The 21,150-nt window shown below is 32.3% G+C and overlaps 3 protein-coding genes across 9 annotated transcripts; 1 reads left to right on the forward strand and 2 right to left on the reverse strand.

The window, feature by feature from the left end:
- Positions 1-1,008: 1,008 nt before the first annotated feature.
- Neurl4 (neuralized E3 ubiquitin protein ligase 4) lies at positions 1,009-8,184 on the reverse strand. Of its 2 annotated transcripts, none has more exons than XM_069130163.1 (17): positions 7,887-8,184; positions 7,202-7,417; positions 6,671-7,120; positions 6,395-6,595; positions 6,102-6,321; positions 5,917-6,013; positions 5,658-5,834; positions 5,237-5,545; positions 4,973-5,166; positions 4,613-4,902; positions 3,991-4,384; positions 3,598-3,919; positions 3,318-3,511; positions 3,041-3,246; positions 1,632-2,980; positions 1,408-1,560; positions 1,009-1,346 (listed from the first exon to the last, which is right to left on the reverse strand). In XM_069130163.1, the coding sequence occupies exons 1-17, from the start codon at positions 8,067-8,069 to the stop codon at positions 1,151-1,153; spliced, it is 5,151 nt and encodes a 1,716-aa protein (XP_068986264.1). In that variant the 5' UTR covers positions 8,070-8,184; the 3' UTR covers positions 1,009-1,150. The 2 variants fall into 2 exon arrangements, with proteins under 2 accessions (XP_068986264.1, XP_068986265.1); XM_069130164.1 differs by having other exon boundaries at positions 7,202-7,436; positions 7,887-8,021.
- Positions 8,185-8,733: 549 nt separating this feature from the next.
- PIG-A (phosphatidylinositol glycan anchor biosynthesis class A) lies at positions 8,734-12,168 on the forward strand. Of its 4 annotated transcripts, none has more exons than XM_069129429.1 (7): positions 8,734-8,779; positions 10,151-10,307; positions 10,399-10,578; positions 10,651-10,885; positions 10,970-11,267; positions 11,343-11,703; positions 11,772-12,168. In XM_069129429.1, the coding sequence occupies exons 2-7, from the start codon at positions 10,152-10,154 to the stop codon at positions 11,841-11,843; spliced, it is 1,302 nt and encodes a 433-aa protein (XP_068985530.1). In that variant the 5' UTR covers positions 8,734-8,779; position 10,151; the 3' UTR covers positions 11,844-12,168. The 4 variants fall into 4 exon arrangements, with proteins under 4 accessions (XP_068985530.1, XP_068985531.1, XP_068985532.1 ...); XM_069129430.1 differs by lacking the exon at positions 8,734-8,779 and adding an exon at positions 8,792-8,850; XM_069129431.1 differs by lacking the exon at positions 8,734-8,779 and adding an exon at positions 9,049-9,803.
- A 125-nt stretch (positions 12,169-12,293) lies between these two features.
- Positions 12,294-21,121, reverse strand: LOC138188030 (GRB10-interacting GYF protein 2). 3 transcript variants are annotated; one of them, XM_069129405.1, is made up of 16 exons: positions 20,913-21,121; positions 20,096-20,140; positions 19,777-20,008; positions 19,059-19,229; positions 18,650-18,851; positions 18,353-18,566; positions 17,276-18,263; positions 16,828-17,178; positions 16,439-16,750; positions 16,267-16,359; positions 15,761-16,188; positions 15,464-15,665; positions 15,186-15,386; positions 14,595-14,997; positions 14,287-14,516; positions 12,294-14,203 (listed from the first exon to the last, which is right to left on the reverse strand). In XM_069129405.1, the coding sequence occupies exons 2-16, from the start codon at positions 20,125-20,127 to the stop codon at positions 14,078-14,080; spliced, it is 4,185 nt and encodes a 1,394-aa protein (XP_068985506.1). In that variant the 5' UTR covers positions 20,128-20,140; positions 20,913-21,121; the 3' UTR covers positions 12,294-14,077. The 3 variants fall into 3 exon arrangements, with proteins under 3 accessions (XP_068985506.1, XP_068985504.1, XP_068985505.1); XM_069129403.1 differs by having other exon boundaries at positions 15,180-15,386; XM_069129404.1 differs by having other exon boundaries at positions 15,180-15,386; positions 20,626-21,121.
- Between the last annotated feature and the right edge of the window lie 29 nt (positions 21,122-21,150).

The following is a 21,150-nucleotide window of genomic DNA, read 5'->3' on the forward strand; positions in this document are numbered from 1 at the left end:
TTTACAGAAAGATTACAGAACTACTCTATATTATACGCATTAAATTAAATGCTTACTTAAATGATGTACCATAAAAATATATCATTTTAAGTATAAATATCCACAATATACATCGGAAGTTATTGAAGCTTAAAAAATTCGTAATAATTTTACTCTTTCCCAATTAGAAAATAATTATAAAGTAAGTAAGCAATTAATATTAGGAGAAAAGAATAAAATAATGGTAACAAATTGAATGAACTGCTTATGAAAGATAGACACATTCGTCGTTTTCTTGCCACTTATATTATTTATATGCATTTATAAATAGTGCACATGATATCCACAAAGAAAAATTACAATTCTAAACAGCGTATTTGAAAATATAGTTATTATATTTCCCGAATATTTTCAATTTCGTGGGAATTTAATTTTTGAATTTTCTATGGTAGCCTCGTAATATGATTTACAATGGTATCGCTTTATTTCTACATTATACAGATAACATATTTCTTGATCGATGCTGCAAAAGGTCGTGCTTAAAAAAAAAAAAAAGGAGAGAGAGAGAGAGAGAGAGAGAGAAAGAGAAATTTTTAGCTGTATGTTATTAACATTTAAAGATTTGGTATTTGTTAGGCGTAAAGCTTGAGGGTTAAAGTGCTTCTTTAATGTAGCGACAAACCTTTAGAATTTACTCGACATAATCCTTATCGCTGTGAACCTAGGCCAGTAGCTACATTAAACGTGTAACATAATACATATGTACTATGCATTCGATATACAAGCTACTGTATACGTTGCTGAACTGATTATTACAAATTTGTTCGTTCCATAGTCGATAAATTACATCTATCATGAATTTTTCTTTAATACTGCATACTGAATTAAGAGCAAGGTAACAAAAGCCTTAACAGATGTTTACGAAATGATCGCTATCGTTTTTACTGACAAGTACTTAACATAAAATTCAACCTAAATATAAATATACACGGCAAATATTCGACGGAATAATTAAAAATAAAAAATTGATTTTAAAAACTTATCTTACGGTAATTATATTACGTTATGCATATAATCTTTATGTACAATTGTCAACCTTAAACGAAGGTGCATCTCTCGTAACCGTCGCATCTCTGGATCACTCTCTTCTATTACTTTCGTGTTATATAAATTAAAATTCATCGAGGTGAATTAAGAGAGCCATAATAACCGTAGCCCCAGCTTCTTTGGTAGCCCATTTGACAGATTCGAACTGCGGGTCATCGCTATCTTTACCACCAGAATTAATTGTATATGAACCAGGCCTTACTAGTAGTTGAAATGCCGTTGAAGCATTTAACTTTTTATTTGATTGAGTATCAATATATCTATGAAATATGACAAATTGATAATTCATAATTAATCACTACTACATGTGAAAGTACTTACGGATATCTCTTGGTAAATTCCTCAGATGCTGCATACTTTATACTAGGAGAAAAGACTACCTGAGGGTTTTGATCTTCGGTCTTTATATTCATTGTTAAATTACTCATATCCAATTGCTCTTTTGTCATAAGTTCTCCTGTGTCGAGAATTAATCTAAAACAACACATAAAACTAGAATAATGCAAAAAGGTCTTTTTTGTTAAATTCTAAATATGTTTGTTTACCTAATTGCATCCAGACGTATACCATAGAAAGCAACATGCCATTTGTCGGTTGTACTCTGTGGGATTTGATTGGCGTTAATACTTTGTTTCAATGGAAACCTAGTCCATCCAATCGGTACAGCAAACTCTGCCGGTGGTTCACCCTTTTTGCAAATTGCACTATCCCCTTCTACTTTATAACAGTTGTTACAATAACAAAGTACATCTTCTAAGGAAAAGAATTCATCCGGTAAAACCAGTGATTTCTTTAATCTCATACACGCCTTTAGATATTCACACTTTTTCATGGGTATATTGTTTGTTCCAAGAGGTATGGACGGTAGCGATGGATGCAGCAATGGTGCATTATGAATGGAGACTGTATTTTGTCCTAAAATCGTATTTCCACCAACGGAATTATCAACAGATACTGTATTATTCCAGGATATATTTGAACGCACTTCGTTGAAACTAGAAGAAACAGTGTTCGAAATATCAGATATTGCGTTACTCAATGTATTTTGAGACGAGAATGTCTGAGATGAGCTTAACATATTAACAGATGCATTATTTTGATGCAAGGAGCTTATATTATTTCCTTGACTATTAGATACTATGCTTTCGTTTATCGCATTATTAGCGTTAGTATTTAAGTTAGTTATGTTATTGGTGCTGTTTGCGGTGCCATTTTTAATATTAATATTAGTTGCATTATTTATCTCTACATTTGTACATTCGTTTCTAATAGTCAAATTTTCTGACTGACTATTCAATATCGCGCTATTATTTAACTGATTTGAATTATCGTAAATCTTGTTCTTAATACTTCGTGTTGTGTCGTGATTTATATCCGAGTTCGAATCCAAATTATTACCGTCTGAGATACTGGGCATAGCTTTGTTCTCAACATTATTTGTTAAATGCACATTATCGTTGTTACACGTTGCATATTCCACAATATCATCGTCTTTAGTATTCGAACTGCACTGGCTCGGCACACTTGGTGAGGTAGAGGAAGATAAATCCGAAGAAGCAGCTGCGATGACATTTTCTTTTTCGTGACACTCTAAGTCTGCTTTCTCTCGCGAATTTTCCGCATCTTCTAGCTTCGTTCTCATAGATTCCACGGATGTTATACTATTATCGGTAGTAGATGAGAACGGCTCTACATTATTTGCAACAATGGAAACTTGTTCGCATTGACCATACAGATCAAATACAGCATAAACGTAAGGTGGTAAGTCCGTTGCAGCTATGCCTTGATCTACACCATTGATAATTAAGTGTAATCTGTTGTCGTCATCGATAAATAAACCTACTATAGAATTACAGTGAAGACTTTCCAAAGCAGCTCCATATTTTGTCTTTATCTAAGGATAAAGTTTGTTAATATATGTTTCATGTCTTATATCAATTTGCTTAATACTTACCCTAATACCATTATGTGATATCCAGTCGCTACAAATAATCCAAGAATGTTTTTTGAAGCCAAGAGCAGTTAAAGGAAAGTTAGCCTTTTCAGGTGAAATGCAAGTTACTCCACAATAAATATTAGAAACCCATCGTTTGTTCAATTTCTCTATTTTCACTAAAAATGGCTTTCCTTTTAGTAAAGGACGACTAGACATTACCACTCCTTAAAAACAACATATGATGTAAGAAATGTTAAAGTCAATAAGTGTGTGTAGATATGAGAATAAATAATACCTTGATTGTAACTTGCAACTCTTCGTGCAGAAGTCTTACTTTCGAGTTGTATGTTTCTGCCATGATTTTCATGGAATTCATAACTCCAATCGTTTTCTCCTATAAAATGAGCAGCAGATTGCGTTGGTGTGAGTGTTGCATCGTTTACTAATTTTCCTTCAGATACATCTACAGATGTGTCCATTCCAGCATCACTATATATGAAATAACAATATTGTATGTTTTCAAGTATCAAAAAAAGATGAGCACGCATACTCTGAATATATAATTAAAGACATACTTTCGCAAAACTGGTGGCATTGGATCTAGCAATAATTCCAAAGAATCTTGCAATCTCAAACTAGCATTTGGAGATACTGCATTATTTTGTTGTTTACTACTCGTTATATTTATAGTTACTGTACTACCAAAAAGATCGATCACAGCGTACACCATTTCCGGTATACTCGATGCCGCTATACCCATATCCTCTCCATTTATATAAAATTTTAAATTACCCTCGTGTGTACGTTTCAGTCCAATTTTATCACCAACACGTAACCATTCCAAACTTGGACAATAATTCATACATAAAACATATCCATTGTGTCTTACTTCATTACCTATATATATAAGATTCTAAATTGTAGTAAATTATACAATATGTATCGTATTCATTTTATTCTAATATTACCTGTTAAGTACCAAGCATCTGTTGAAATGGACCCCATGCCAGGCACAAGATTCATAGATGTTAACCAGTTTCCACTTTCATTTTTCACAACACCTATCCTTAAGCAACCACTCCATTCACGAGCTACTTCTTGTATGGCAATTTCAAAAAGTTCATTATTTTCTAATGGTGTTTCGCTTAATAATATAGCATTATTATATTCTCTACACCTAGTTGCTACCGTTCTATCGTTATTTAATTGAACATTTAAACCAACAGATTCATGAAATTTATGCATTATCTCTGTCTGAGCTTGAAGCTGAATTACTGATGTAGGTTGTTGACTAGTACTGTTTTCTGATGGCAAATACTGTTGTGTTGTTGGATCTCTGCGTTCCGGTTGTACAATTGTAACCTGATGAATTGATATTAATAAATAAATAAATAAATAAATAATTATACATATATATATATATATATATAATAATAATTATACATACATATATATATATATATATGTATAATTATTTATTTATTTATTTATTTAAATAATAGCATATCAATTTATATATAGTGAATAGCATATCATATTTTTTATTATTTTATCTTTGAGATTAGGTAAGAGTCTTTAACTTTGATATACCTGAACACATTGTCCATACAATTCAATCACAGGATAGACATGTGGTGGTACACCTGTACAAGCAGGTCCCTGATCTACTCCATCTAAATAATAATGCAAACTACTATCTGAACATCGCATCATGCCAATGCGATTTCCCTCAATTAGTTTGTCTAAATCACAAGCGTAATTATTCCTTAAAATAACACCATCTCGCATAACGTTAGATCCAGACAACATCCAAGTATCGTGATCGATATCCGTCATCGTAGATGGAAATTCCAACTCGTCGGGTCTTATAAGAGTTACACCTAAAAAAGATATTTCCTTACTAATATTCTACTAAGCAAAAGAATGTAAATTATACTTTTAAATATATACCTGCTTCAATTGCTCCTGTCCATCTATCAACCATTTTATCGATTGTCACTTCAAACATTTCACCATCACGCAGCGCACGATTTGCAATCACAATGGCTTCATTGAATTCCCCTAAAGCTCTAGGCCTCAATGCAGTCAATCCATTATTTATTATTTTTGCATTCTTACTATGTATATGATGAAACCTCAAGTCACTATTTGGGAAAAATAATTAATAATAAATATCTTCGATCGCATGTTCAAAAGTGAACAAAATTTACGAACCTATACAAGGTTGTATTGCTGAAGCTTGAATTGTTTGTAGTAGGGCTATAGAAGTCTGTATTGTCAACTATAGTTGCCTGTGCTGCTTGCCCATAAAGATCTATGACACCATAAACTTTCTCAGGCACATTCATCGCTGCAGCCCCTTGATCAGCACCATTTACATAAAAGTGCAATGTTGCATTGTCCTTTCTCATTACACCTACACGATCTCCCACTTGTAGTCGATCAAGATTCTGACCGTATTGGTCTATTATCATAGTACCATTGTGCATCACCCCATTTTCTGTCATCATCCATGTACCGGATCTGCAAGGGATATGACCACCTTCGAGCAATAATACGGGCGATAAACTTAACATAAATTTAGGAAAAAGTATATATGTATATTAATATTAATTGGAAATATTAATTTACATACCTAACGTTTGTCATAGTGAAAGGAAACTCTAGTTCAGTTGGGGAATGAGTGGTGACTCCTATTTCGATAGAACCTGCCCATTTTGTTACAATTTTGTCCAACCTCACTTCGAATAATTCATTTGGTTTCAATGGTCTTGAAGTCAATACAACACCGTTGTTAAAATCATCCATTACGCTAAAAAAGAATGGCATATAGATTTACTACACACACACTCTAATAAAATTTCATGTACATTGTTAAATAAGTTTTTATTTACTTAGGCCTATGCGCAGTGCGTCCGTTATTAATCACTTCGACATGTGTACCGCAGCAAGAATGAAACATAAGTCTATCTGGCGGCTCTTCTTCGGTTTCTAAATAACAGAAGTATTCGAAAAATTTATCGCGGTGTTATATCATAAATCAATAATATAAGAAAAATGATTGATACTAAACTCTTACCATTTAAACCTTGCAATTGTAACGTGTTTCGTCTAGTAATTAAGTTTTGTTCCTCCCTTTCATCACGATCGACGATTGTTACTTTTACCGTCATACCGTACAAATCTATAACACCCCATACACCTACAGGTACTTTAGCGGCAATACCTTGATCTAATCCATTTATTAGATAATGAAGATTTCCATTGCTTCGTCTTATCATGCCTACTCTATCACCTTCCTAAATAAGTATTTTATTGAATCACATATAATACAAAACATTCTTAATAACACTCCACTTTGATTTTAATTACCCTTAATTCATCTAAATTAAATTCCCCATATTCACGACATGTGCCTTTTCCGTTTACCAAAATTCCACACCCAGACATCATCGTTGTTCCCGACCGCATATTAGTCATTGTTGCTGGAAATTCTAATGCTGTTGGACTATGCATTGTAACTCCAACTTCTATACTACCTGACCACTTGTGTACAAGCCTATCAATTCGTACCTATAGTAATATATAATTTACACTAATGTCTCATGCATTAGAAATCATTTCTTACTTTAGATTTTCCTTATTTACCTCAAATAATTCATTGTCCCTTAATGGTCTATGAGTCATTACTACTCCATTATTAAATTCGTCTAAGGGTCTTCGCCTTTCTGCAGTTCTGGCATTGTTAGACAATTTTACCAGCGAGCCAACTCTCTCATGAAATCTTAATCTATCCTCCCTAATAGCTGCAGGACTTGGATTCTTAGGTAAATTAACATTAACATTAACATTTAAATTAACATTCAAATTAGCGACTAGATTAGTTGTTGAGGAATTAGATGCTTCTCCAAGAGCGAAGTCATTATTAATTTCGACTTCATCTTTTGGCTCGTTACATAAAGTGGAGACAACTTGTGGGTGAGTTATAGTCACCTGCACACAATCGCCATACATGTCTACGACTGCAAAAATGCGTTCTGGAATATTGGATACAGCTACTCCTTGAGAGACACCATTGATATAAAATATCAATTCATGCTATAATTAAAAGAAAACAAGAAGTGAATAAAACTATTTATTAAAACAAGCATTAGAACATTAATATACAAAAAAACTTACATTAGATGTCCTCATTACTCCTAAAGTACTTCCTTCTTGTAATTCGTTTAGACACATTCCATACATTTCTACCGTTCTTATTCCATCATGCATTATGCCAGAATCAACCATAATCCAAGTTCCTTGACGAAGATTAGTAGCACAGGCTGTTAATTCTATTATTTCTGGATCGCATTCTGTTACTCCTATTTCTATACTGCCGCTCCATGATGTCATCTACATAACAGAACTTGAACTTAAAAAGAAAATAACTCAATATAAAATGATTAGTAATTTCCATAGAATGTTAACTTTTTCACTAATACATTTGATATATACTATATGTGCAATTGTATTTTTATAAAGATATTAATTTTAAACTATATTACAATACATGATAATTTAGAGTATATTACAATATATAAACGAGTATTAATCCTAAATTTGATAATCCGACACAAAACCTACATTAAATCGTTAAAAATACGAGTCAAAAGCAATAAACAAAGTACGAGCATTTACAATTTGATTTGTTACTGATGCATTCTATGACAGTTTTTAACAGGAACACGGAATACGCGCAACTCCTAAATATAAATGAATGGTAAATTGAAAACTTCAAATTATCAACATCGTAAACAACGTTTTGACAGATTCGAGGGATTCACTACTAAACTAGACAAGTTCAAAGTTTGCGATTCGGTACCTTTTTATCGATGCGGACTTCAAAAAGCTCATCGTCCTTAAGCGGTTCTGCGCTGAGAACCAATCCATGATTATATTCTGAAAAATCCCTTATGGCCGTGCAATTGTTGTTTGTTAAAGTTACACGATGACCGCATCGTTGATGAAACATGTCGACCATTTGTTGTGCACCGACCACCGACATATAACCAAACCATGCATTGCCTTCTTCTTTCCACTATCTCTCTATCTTCTTTTAACTAATGTTTTCCTATCTGCACTATCTTACTTTCCGTCGTATGTATCTCTCTCTCTCTCTCTCTACGCGCAATCACGAACGATGTAACAATTGCAACTATATCTATAAGATAGGCATGGTCATATTTGGTCATATGCATAAATTACAATAGCCTTTTCTTTACCAGTTTATTATTGGATAGTGGTAATCTAACTTTTATTCTATGTTTCAATAACAAAGTAGTAATACTTAATAGAAATGAAAAGAAATTTATAATTAGATTACGAATTTTTATGTGTTCGTGAGAAATTTTTATGATTTGTAGAATATTTGCATATTATATGTAATGTGTGCATATAATATACAATATGCATGGAATATGTACACATTGCGTATAAATGCAAATAATCATTATATATTACTATTATTTATTTATTTATTTGTGAATAGAAGTGTAGGAACTGAAGGTATAAATCCAATATATACATACAATTATATATACATACATATTACGTATCACGTATATGTAAAGCAAAAAATAAATAAAAATAGAAGACAAAACGAAAAGTAAAAAAAAGCAGTAATAGCTACATAATATATGCAACATAAAATTAAATATAAATGCAATTACAAAAATGCTATAATTAAAACATAATCTAAAAACATCTAAACAGTGCGTAAGTCTTAATATAAAGATTTCTTGAGATAATAAGTAGTGCTACAGAAAAAATCAATCTTATCCGTAAATGTATTGGCTAATATTTGATTAATTGAATTATTTAAACCATATTTAATTTTTACAGTAATATAATGAAATACGTAACTTTTTCTAGAAGCTTTACTACTATATTATTTTTATAGTATATATTATCGTTAAACTACAGATTTTTATGAAAATTCATATGTTTGAAAATATAATTAAAAAAACAGAACTTCGATAGAAAAGTGTTGTACCTACTAAATATCACTACTATAGAAAGCATTATATATGGATATTTTACATATTTTTCATGCTATGTGCGTTTGGTGTGACTTTGCACTTTCTAGTTTTCTATAAATGCGCAAAAATTCGCAGTTTAATTCTAATATTTGGTAGATGAAATAAATTCCTGTTTAAATTTCTATTTTTTAATTCATAAAAATATAAAGATGCATAAAAATTCGTAGTCTATGATATACAGTGGTGTATGATTATATACATCTTGGAATAATATCATTTTAGAAATTCAATTTACGATATACTAGAAATTTTGGGAACTTAATATGTTCAAAGAAAATAATAAAGAAAAATAATATTTTTTCTTGTTGGATTTTCTACATCTTGCGGCATGCAATAGATTGAGAAAAAATTCAATTTTCTCGTCGACTGAATATCGATTTTCGAGATACAAAACCTCGAAACTCATTGATATTAGTAAAAAGTCGAACCACTTTTATTGAATTGAAATGTATTTATCTCCATTATTTGCTTTGTTCATAATGAGTTTGCAACGAATTTATTTATGCTAAGAGTATTTGAAGAACATGAATACGTTGACCTTTGCAATTAAAATTAGAATAATAAGAGATATCAATTCATCTTTACAGATGTACCAAAGGAAATTCAAAAGAATTTTATAACCTTATCTGACTTCTTACGTGTATAAAACACTCGTTGAATTGAAATGTTTTATGCGGAAAGATAAAAACGATTTTTTAGAAGTTAGTTTTATTTAGTATTTAACTATTTATTTATTTATTTAGTTATTTAACAAAGTTTTTAATATGATAAACTTGTCAACGAATATCTATTTGCACGTGAATCAATGTGCAGAGAGTTATCAAATACTTCAGATGTTCTCAATTATATTCAACGAATAGCACGTATTATTTTATTACATGAGACATGTTTCAATTTAATCGTCAATATGAACATCATAAAACATAAGATATGGTTTGTGATTATTATACTATTTAAAATATCTTAGAAGAAACGTCATTATCTGGTGTATAATAGCATAAAATAAATTTTATAAAAGGAAGTACTTAACATCTATTCTATTTTCCAGTATGGTGTCTGATTTTTTTTATCCTAACATGGGTGGTGTTGAGGAACATATCTTTAATTTGTCTCAATGTTTAATGGAGCTTGGACATAAAGTTGTAGTGCTTACTCATTCCTATGGTGATAGAATCGGAGTGCGTTATATGACAAATGGCCTAAAAGTAACGTACAGTATAAAGAATATTTGTAATTTGAAAGTATAAAGTCTATACAAAGAATGTTTATTAATGCTAAAAATATTTTATTTTTAAGGTATATTACATACCAGTAAAAGTATTCTACAATCAATGTGTTCTTCCAACAATGATTTGTTCTATCCCTCTCATTAGATATATCTTTCTAAGGGAAGAAATCCAAATAGTTCATGGCCACTCTGCATTCTCTGCTCTTGCTCACGAAGGGATGTTAATTGGCCGCTTGATGGGATTAAAAGTAAGTTGTTTGTTACTTAACGACAAAATATATGTTCATACAATACATTCTTCTTGTATGCTGGGATTTTAGACCATTTTCACAGATCATTCGCTTTTTGGTTTTGCGGATGCCTCTGCGATTTTAACAAATAAATTTTTAGAGATATCGTTAGCTGATTGCAACCATTGTATATGTGTATCACATACTGGGAAAGAGAATACAGTATTGAGGGCAAAGGTCTTAAAAGAAAAAGTTTCTGTTATCCCAAATGCAGTTGATACTACTTTATTTATGCCTGACATCAGTAAAAGAGATGATAATTTTAGTAAGTTCTTTTTTATTTTCATATTTATATTATGCCATAAAATTGATACAAAATACTACTAATGTTATCTATTATTAATTGTAGTTACAATAGTCATAGTATCGCGACTAGTATATCGCAAAGGCGTCGATTTATTAGCTCGTATTATACCCGATCTTTGTAGTCGATACAAGAATGTGCAATTTCTAATTGCTGGAGATGGTCCCAAAAGATGGCTCATAGAAGAAGTACGAGAAAGAAACTTGTTACAACATAGGGTAACGTTGCTTGGAAGCTTGGAGCATTCTCAAATTAGACATGTATTGAATAAGGGTCATATATTCCTAAATACAAGTCTGACAGAAGCATATTGCATGGCAATTGTTGAAGCTGCATCATGCGGGTAAAACATATTCTTTCAATAACACTAAGACAGTTGTCACTGCTTATATTGATATAATGTTTCCATTTATTATAGTTTACAAGTTGTTTCAACAAAAGTCGGTGGTATACCTGAAGTACTACCACCTGATTTAATTTATTTAGTAGAACCCACAGTACCTGCTCTTATTAGTGGACTAGAATCTGCTATAACAGATTATAAAGAAGGAAACACTAGATGTCCATTTGAAATGCATAAAAGGATAAGCTTATTTTATAACTGGTTTAATATTACTAAAAGGACTGAAATAGTTTACAATTTAGTAAAACAAGAAAATAAAAAGAATTTAGGTCAACAATTAGCAAGTTATGTTCAAAGTGGAGTATTAGCCTATTTACTTGTTGTATCATTGTGCTACATCATTTTACAAATTTTAGAAATCCTTGTACCGCAAAAGGTAAGTTAAAAGTTTGTAACAATTAACAATAATAACATAATAACAATAACAAATATAATAATTTCTAGTACATTGATATTGCGAAAGATTATGCTGAAATTAACGTCATACAGCCTCGAGGAGACGAAAAAGAGGATTAATATTTTATTTCCAAGATGTACTATAAGGTGATATAAGCATTTTGATAGTATGTGTTTTATATACCAAATACATTCCTATCAGTATGATTTAAATATACCTTTTCGTGCAAGAGGTTCAACTATTCATAAAAATACTTCCTAACATTCTTTTGAGATAACATATTTTCATGTTGTATAAATATATATGTACAAAAACAGAAATACAGTGTCCAAAGTACAAATACAGTTGTTAAAAAAAATTAAACTAATGTAAAATTATTTTATTTTCTTGTCAAACGTTGTTTTAATTATTATATGCTTTTACGTACATAACTTTTTATGAATGATGAATTTGCATAATATTATAATTTATAATCATACACACGCACATACACAATGATTATTTACATATGAAAAATATATTGCACCGATTACTCCCTTTTTTACATCAGCTAAAATAATAGGGTCAAATTGAAAATATAATAATATTTATTTTATTATACGCTGTACGTTAGATACAATAATAATATTAATACAATATCTCAATTATCTGTTTTTTTCTATTTAATTATCCTTGTATTACTGTACATTTATCTATTTATACATAAATCTTTCATGTAAGGATCTATGATCTTCTAAAAATACTCTTCTCATATTGAAAGAAGACCAATGAGCCTTAATTAACAACCATTATAATATTAAGAGCGGTCAGATCTGTCGCAACATTTTCTGCTTACTTACAGAGTATTCGTACCACTTTATGCAAAGATTAGTTCAATTATGAAAAACGAAAAAGAAGAAATCAATATTTTTTATACAGGTGCTAAAAATTTTCTCCTTTAACTCTCTGTTAGAGGTGGGACAGTTCACATGTATACTTATAATTATAATTAAAACTTTACAAAAGATACTGGTTTCAGTTGTTGCATTAATTAAAATCTTACATAAAATTCCTTGTTAAATATTTATCATTAGATTGACCTCAATATTAATAAGAAGGCTATGCCGACGAGAGTGAGATCCACACGTAGGCACACGCAGTAATCAATCTGAAATTTCCTTATGTGCTATGTAAATTTTTCAAAATCGACAGTACACGTTCCTAACATTACATGAGCTTACTTTCATATTTTTCTGGTGCAAAACAGGAGAATGGAAGATAGTTTATTTTCTTTATAAATCGTACAACATGCAAGTACTATTTTTATTCTTTGAAATATACCATTGTATTCAAAGTGTTAAGAAAGTACAAGAGCTTCTTTTTCTTTGCAATATTACTGCTTTGAAACATACAATTTTCATTTTAATAAGTTCTTCCGTTCATGGTTGCTTTATATAAACAAAAGTTCGGAATAAGGAGTGATTGGCTCTACGTATAATGTACAATTCATTGTCCAAATTGTTCCTAATATTCAATCGTTCAGTCAAAATATTATTAGTTCTTTATTCTTAAAAACGGTCATAAATTGATTAAAAAAAAAAGTTTTTCAATGTATTAAATACAAGATTATTCTCTTAAAAAATAATAAGCAAAACGTAATCCAAGGCGAAGTCGTATCGTTATCATGATGTTACGATAAAAAAAGAAATCCATAGGATTTATATTATCATACTTGGTGCATTCGATAATATTAATGTATCCATCAATATCGTGCTTGATCGAAGCTTTTTTGATTACGATCACATATTAACAATTTATTTTTGCTTGCTGAACACCTTCATGAGCACATATTGCTTTCGACTGCGATGTTTCCGCGTGTACGAGTTATCGATCGGCATAATTTCTTTACTTACGGCGATGAAAGTGAAATATTACAAAATGTGTTAATGCAATATATGTATGTAGTGTGTATACATACATATACATATATATAATATATATAATCATTCATTTATTTATATTTATATGCATATCATGTAAATAAGAGATGAGTTTGTTTTGTTTTAAGAAGTATCTTTCTTTGAGTAGTATGTACAATTGGGTTTTCTTTCGGAGTGTCTTTCAGTTCCGTTTAAAAAGGAAATAATGCCACGCTATAACGGTATCTAAGGCTCCCATTAATGTACGAGTAAAGGATACGAGAGATAAGATCCTTACACGCATAATCATAGAAAAATCTTATATACTTTTAACGAAGTACTCGTAACGGGTTCCTTAGAACTTATTTGGCATCTACAATAAATAAATAACAAACCATTTGTTGGGCCAAGCGTTGCACAATTTCCATAATACAGTTAAAGTTGTCAGAATTAATTCAAACACCTTCTCCATAATCGCGATCACCTACATTGATTCGATCAGGGGCTGCGGTTACGCTAAAGCCAAGAATTCTATTATCAACTTTGTACATTTTTCCCTTCTTTGGCTTCTTTGACTTTCCCTGAAAGATTATATTAAGCACTTAGGCGCTTGTAAAACATATCATCGATCATTACCAGTTTTTATTACATCTACTCAAGATACCTTTACTTCCTGAAATTCCGTAGGTGCATTAGGATTAACAGCAGGCGCTGGTTTGCACAAGTCATCCGCTTGTGCTTGAGGTCGTTGGGCCGATCGCCATTTACTACGTTTTTCTAAAAATTGCTTTGCGAATTCTGAACTTTGTTTGTTATCGCCAAGATAATCTCGAACATATTCTTTTACTTCGTACGCAGATTCAATGTCCCGCAAAAATCCAACAAACGTGGGGACTGTGTACACGCAAAATTTACTAATTAAACCATTTATAAACGGAACAAAAATACGTACGTGAAAGAGTCTTTACTTACTGTCTACAGACACCTGTAAACCACTTAGGGCTTTGTTGCACCATTGTGTGAAATCATCTGTCTTGGCAGTGTTTTGTTCAAATAATTTCTTAACCAATTCCTCTTCTCGTTTATTCTTATTCTTATTTGTTTTATTACTTTGTTGCTGTTGTTGATTGGCAGTAAGAGCTTTTACTGTAGTAGTTTGTTTAACAGATTGCTTTACGGCCGTAGGCTTAATTGGCGTAGGATCGTCCCAAAAACCACTGGTACCACTATTATTCGACCAAACTTGATTATTATTAGAGCTACTTGAATTGGCCCAATTCAAACACTGAGAAGCAGCACCCCATATTCCAGCGTTTTTCAGTACGTTCATCGATTCTTTCTGTCCTGCCTTCTCTTGGCGTTCCCTTTCTTGCTGCTAAAGTGTCAGCAATAACAATCAGTAAGATATGATTATCATTTAACAATTGTATTTCTTTTCTTCACTTTTATAGGAATGTAAAAAAGTTCATGAAATTAACAACAAAATCTCAAGACAAATGAAAAAATATATGAAAATTAATATACGATAGCATAAGATATGGAAAAAGTAATAAGTACCTTTACCTTGGCGATCCTTTCTTGCTCTTCCTGTTGAATCTGTGCGAGACTCTTTACTGGTACAGATTTTGTAGAAGCTGTAGCCTTCTCTGCCCATTTAAATTGCAATCTTTTAGAAGAGTCCATTACTGATGCTTCTTGAGCTGTTTCTATGGCTTTCTGCTGTGCTAATTGTTGCTGCATCATTTGTTGAAATCGTTGCTCTTCCTGAACAAACATTTATAGCTATTAGTATATAGTTTCTACAAGAATGATAAAACTTTCTTAAAAATTTCGAAGTATACCGCTTTCTTTTCTCGTTCAAGTCTTTGAATTTCAGCAAGTGAAGCAGCAGGAGTAGCTGGAGCTGGTGCACGAGGCGCCTGTGCCCATGGCGCTTTACTTCGTTCTTGTAATCTACGGAGTGCATCCGCTTCCCGCCGTCTCTGTTCTGCTCGCCGAGCCTGTTCTTCAGCTTCGGCCTGCTTACGTGCCTCTGCCTCTTTTCTACGATAGGAAAAGTAGAGAAGTAGGTTTTATTAACTCCTTTTTTTCAAATAATTAATATTTCACAAATATACATAATTATTTGCAAAATATACCGCATTCTTTCCTCTTCTTGCTTTTTTTGTTCCTCTTCCAGCTTTTTTCTTTTTTCTTCTTCCTTCTTTTGCTTTTCTTCCTGCTTTCTAAGTTCCTCCTTTTTTTTCTTTTCTTCCTCTTGCCTTTTCCTTAAATTTTCTTCTTCCTGCTTTCGCTTCTCTTCTCGTTTTTTCTCTTCCTCTTTACGCTTTTTCTCTTCTTTTTTCTTTCTTTCTTCCTCTTGTTTACGCTTCTCTTCTTCTTTCCGTTTTTTTTCTTCTTCTTTTTTCTTTCTCTCTTCATCTTTTCGCTTTGCTTCTTCTGCCTGCTTGGCCTGCTCTTCCTTTTTTCTTTTCGCATTTTCTTCATCAGCTTGTCGTTGTAATTCCTCTTGTTTTCGAAGTTCTTCTTTTTTCCTATCTTCCTGTAATCGAAGATTTTGTTCTTCCTATGACACAATAATAACTTTCAGTTTTTAATTGTATTCTAAGCGATAAAGCAATCTAAATTTTGAAACCGTAATTACCAATATCTGCTGTTCAGTCTTTATTTCTTTAGTATGCAGATCCCATAATGATGTAGGTAACTGGCCTGGAGGTACTGCTGGTATCGGTCCAACCTGAACAGTATGTAATATATTGACTGTATTTATAAACCTATATCTTTCTGAATGGAAATTTATACAAAGTAACACATACTTGTGCTAACCAACTCTGTGCATTAAATTGTGGATTTATTTGTGGCGGGGGTTGTGGCCAAACGGTATCGATATGAGGTGTTTGTGGATGGCCATTTGCACTAACATTGAGTTGACGTAACAAAGATTTTATGGGATTGTCCTCTTGCGTTGCAGCTGACGTTGAATTTATGCTTGATTGTTGAAGTCCCGATATATTTTGCATACCACCCATCTGCTGTATAAGTTGTTGTATAGGATCGACTGTAGGTGGATGCGCTGTTGTACTTGAATGTGGATTTGACGTTAAATGAGTTTCTGGTTGCGTTTTAGCCTGAGGAACAAAAGATTATAGAAATTTAATATCACAATTTTTTACAAGTATACATTCTAGATGAGATAAATTGATACCTGTTGCATTTGAGTGAAAAGTTGCATAACTGGATTCGAAGCTTGTGACGGAAGGTGAGGTACGAATGGATTTGTAGAGATTGGCATCTCTGGAATCTCTGAATCATGAAAAACATATTGAAAAATCAATTGGTTTTGTTCTATAGGACTTAACGTTGCCCAATGCTCGGACTGAGAAAGTTTTGCTATAGCCGATGTCCGCATTTGTCTTAAAAGTAATTGTTGATTTTGTATCAATCGCATGTGTTGATACTGAAGTAGAAGAATTGGATCTTCTATACCAGGTTTTGATAGTGCAGTCATACCAGCTGGCACTGTGTTAGACACAGATGGTATTACCTGATCCGTTAACTAAAAGAAACAAATGAAAAAAATCTTTTTCTATATGCATTTTCTTTAACACTAAAACATTTGTTATCTTCCAAAAGATTACAAAAAGATCTTGTACCTTTAAGGGAGGAATGGGAGGTCCAGGTATAAACGGTATTCTGCCACACATCTTCATTAAGTCTCCTAAAGTGCTATACCGTTCGTCACAAGTTCTTCTTACCATTAATCCTGCTGTGAAGTAACCAGCTTTACACCATTCTGCCATTTCACTAGCTAAGAATGGACCTTGAACTTCACCCTGTGGATCACGGTAAAACCATTTCTCCTGTCCATTCGTGGATGAAACTGTAGAAGATTGGTTACCAATAGAAGGCGGTATACTAGCAGTCTTCTCTCTATGATTTTCTTCATCTGCCATCAATTTTGCAACTAATGCGTCCGCTTCTTCCTTCATTCTATCTAAATCATCTTCCGACTTATGCCTTACGTTATCCGTTTCCGCGCTATGTACGAGCTTTTGAGATTCCGTTTGCACCGGAACTTGTCTTTTCGCAGTAGTAGGAATCGGATCTAATTTTGTTTCTATTTCAATATCTTCTTTTTTCTTTTCTTTAGTGGGAGATTTATCAGTTCCTGAATCGGACGATGGCATTTTTTCAGTCTTCGTATGCTCCGTACTTGTTGCTATTGTATTTCTTTTCTGTGAAGTTTCAGACGATGTTGACGTCAAGCTTTTAGTAGCAGTATTATCCGTTAAAACTGTAATGGGCAGTTTCGTTGGAGAGCTGCTTCTCCTTTCTTTCTCGATGCATTCATTTTTATCATCGAGCGGATGTAAAGACTTTGGTCGTTCTTTACTAACTGAACTAATTCCGCTATTGGAATTGCGACCCGCTGTTTGTCCCTGAGTTGAGCTATAAGATAAAGGTTTGCTACTAGGTTTTTTAATATTAGTAGCGCTTCCTTCGGAAACACGCCGAGTCCTTGATTCTTGAGTACCACCTGCACTAATCACTCCATCTTCATCATCATCTGAATACATTCCACCGTGAAAAGCACCTGAAGCATCGAAACTTCCTCCACTTTCGCTAGGATTTTCAGTAGCCCTAGAATGAATTTCAATCATTAAACATGATTAAAATATATTTAATTTCCTCGTAGATTATATTAGTTATAAAAACAGTTAGAAAGTCACCATTCGGGAAGATTGTCATGATTATTATCATGATGATTTGAATCCCAAGTGCGCGTTGTACGAGGGGGCGGATGATGACTTGAATCGTGTGTAACTCTATGACTACCACGATGTTCCCATCTACTACCACTACTTCGTCCTTCTTCTCCATCTCCTTCATTTCTTTCTAATCTATCTCTATCCATACTCCCACTTTCGCGCCAACTACTCCTACCTAAAATACAAATTGATTATTACATAAGCAATATTCTTTACTTAATTATACATATGCAGAGCTGAAGATACACGTTTATATACCCCATTTCCGCCAACCGTCATCGTCTTCTGTACCACCACGATGACGCCGCCAATTACTTTCCATAAGAGAACTACCACTAGCCCCACGACTTAATTCTTTTCTAGGACTAGTAGAACCATTCCATTCACCTGGATCTGAGGCTCCATTTCTTTCTGACCAACCACGTTCACTTTGCGACCTATCAAATGGGCGATTTCTTCCCTAGATATCAAAATATATTCACTGATCAATTAAAAGAATAATTCTTCTTTTACTGAAAATAAAAAATTTTCAACCTTCTGGATATCATATTACTTAATGACAGAAACATGTTTTGCTTGCAAGGTACTTAAATACTAAGTTCGTTTTTTTCACTTAATACTTGCATCGACATATTATCTTTTCTATAGAATGAAACAAACTACATACTTGAAATGGTTGACTGTCAATTCGTGATCCATCTCCTGAATCATCGAAACCAACGCCACGGGAATAATGAGAAGAATACAAGCTACCTCTTCCACTTCTTCCACGTCCTCCACGATCTACACTTCCACCTCTTCCTCGACCGCCATTAGTTATTCCTCCGTTCCACATCCGCTAAAAAGATTGTATGATAATCAAATGAATATATTTTTAATTTACCAAATAATTTAATATTTAATATTAATATCTAAGAAATGTATATACTATATATATGTCAATAAATGAGAGGTAACATTTTAATTTGTAATGGATACAAAATTGAAAGAAGATATAACATAGAATGATAATAAACTAGTAATGATTATGTAAAATATACAACAGGTAGGAGAGTGCTATGAAGAACTGGCACAAGGGCTCCAGTGTGTTATATTTTTAGATTCAAACTAACTTGAGGCAGTACACAATATAGGATGTATTAAGAATATATATAAATTGCTAAATACACAATATTAATTAGCATTCTAAATAACAATTAATGCATGTGCAACCATAATATTGCAAAGTATGATAGATTAACAATCATATATAAAAAAAAGTTATTTTCTTGATACATCTACTTATTATAACTAAATTACTTATCATAAATAAATATAAATATCCTTCAAATTTCAATATAAATATCAAATTTGTGAATGCAAGAAAAGTATACATGGTTAATTACCGTTTCATCTTCTGTCATTTGTATAAGAGCCAAAGGAAGTTGAGTTTTCTCAACATATAATGATGAGAAATTTGTCAATGGTTCAGGAGGTTTACAATTACGGTCAAACAGGATCAACATTTCTTCTCGCCCGTATCTATGCTCAGCTAATTGATAACGTGGAGTTGTTAAACTTGTAGTACCTCCACCACCACCGCTACTATTGCAAGTATCTCCAGACAAATTGCGCAACCTATATATTTATCATAACAAGTAAAATGTATAAGCAAAGAAATACACTGAATTAATAATTGTATTATATATATAAAACATTACAAACCATTCTGGACCAAATTTCATAGAATCCGTCATGATGATCTATTTGCTGAAGACATAATATTTCATCATAGAATAGAGTTTTTGAAAGATTATTATCATGTTGGGAATTATATTTCTAAACTCACATGTAAATTAGTTAGAAAAATATAGTAGTAAAAATAGTATGTATGATTAACAAATATTTAGCTTTTCTGTCTTAAGAAATGACACCAATAGAAAACACAATGATGTGGGAAAATATTACCTGTACCAAGCAGGTCTTATGACAATAATCACAGATATTCAAGATGAACCTAATTGGTATAATTATAGCAAATTGTATCGACAATCTTTACCTGTTGCTCGACGAAAATCGCGCAACCACGATGATCAATAATAATTACAAGGATATGAAATGTAATGTTATCATGAAAGGCATAGAACTGGGATATATAAAAAGTATGAAGTAAAAGTGAGCGAAGGTAGGAGAGGACGGCAGACGATGGCAAAGTATTCATAAAAGTTGTGATTCTTTTGAAAATCAACCAATACCTAACAATGATTATTTTAAACGAAGAAACAACAATGTAGAAGAAGGTGTAAATATCCTATGAACATTCCAATTCAGTGAAAATAGTACGCATTTATTTACGACATGTTCTTAAACAGACTGATTTCCGTGAGCCCAGGTGGCAACATTAACCAAACTTTTTCCGCTCATGAATGTCATAAAAGTCCATAAGTGGCCAATTTATTTCGACTAAATATCATACTGGCAATCCCGATTATTCGTAGTGCAACGAATATGAAAAAGATCGTATGATAAACGCGAAAAATACCTCACTGATCTTCGAAATTACTGAGGGCAGCGATACAACACACCAATATGGCTGATAGTTTTTTTAGAATAAAGCGCATGCGGAGTTGCTGGTATACCTGATGTATTGAAAAGTTACTAGCCACATATGCTATTTTTTTAGTCACTATCAGCTGAAGATATTTTTTTGATATGTATGTAACTTTATGATCTTAGAATTAACTTTTTAACTGGATCGGTACGTTAGAAGCAAAGGAATT

This window comes from Bombus flavifrons, chromosome 16 (genome assembly GCF_040668555.2).
Source record: "Bombus flavifrons isolate JBK064 chromosome 16, iyBomFlav1_principal, whole genome shotgun sequence".
Lineage (NCBI taxonomy): Eukaryota > Metazoa > Arthropoda > Insecta > Hymenoptera > Apidae > Bombus > Bombus flavifrons.

Coding starts and splice junctions, on each gene's coding strand:
- Neurl4 (XM_069130163.1), bottom strand. CDS start 8,069: ATGTCGGTGGTCGGTGCACAACAAATGGTCGACATGTTTCATCAACGA. Junction 4,903..4,972: donor GACAGGAGCAATTGAAGCAG/GTATATATTTAA, acceptor TATCTTTTTTAG/GTGTAACTCTTATAAGACCC. Junction 3,920..3,990: donor AGATGCTTGGTACTTAACAG/GTAATATTAGAA, acceptor TTATATATATAG/GTAATGAAGTAAGACACAAT.
- PIG-A (XM_069129427.1), top strand. CDS start 9,908: ATGTGCAGAGAGTTATCAAATACTTCAGATGTTCTCAATTATATTCAA. Junction 10,036..10,150: donor ATCATAAAACATAAGATATG/GTTTGTGATTAT, acceptor TCTATTTTCCAG/TATGGTGTCTGATTTTTTTT. Junction 10,886..10,969: donor TAAAAGAGATGATAATTTTA/GTAAGTTCTTTT, acceptor TATTAATTGTAG/TTACAATAGTCATAGTATCG.
- LOC138188030 (XM_069129403.1), bottom strand. CDS start 20,127: ATGACGGATTCTATGAAATTTGGTCCAGAATG. Junction 14,517..14,594: donor TTTACAGGTGTCTGTAGACA/GTAAGTAAAGAC, acceptor GCGTGTACACAG/TCCCCACGTTTGTTGGATTT. Junction 14,204..14,286: donor CGGAATTTCAGGAAGTAAAG/GTATCTTGAGTA, acceptor ATAATCTTTCAG/GGAAAGTCAAAGAAGCCAAA.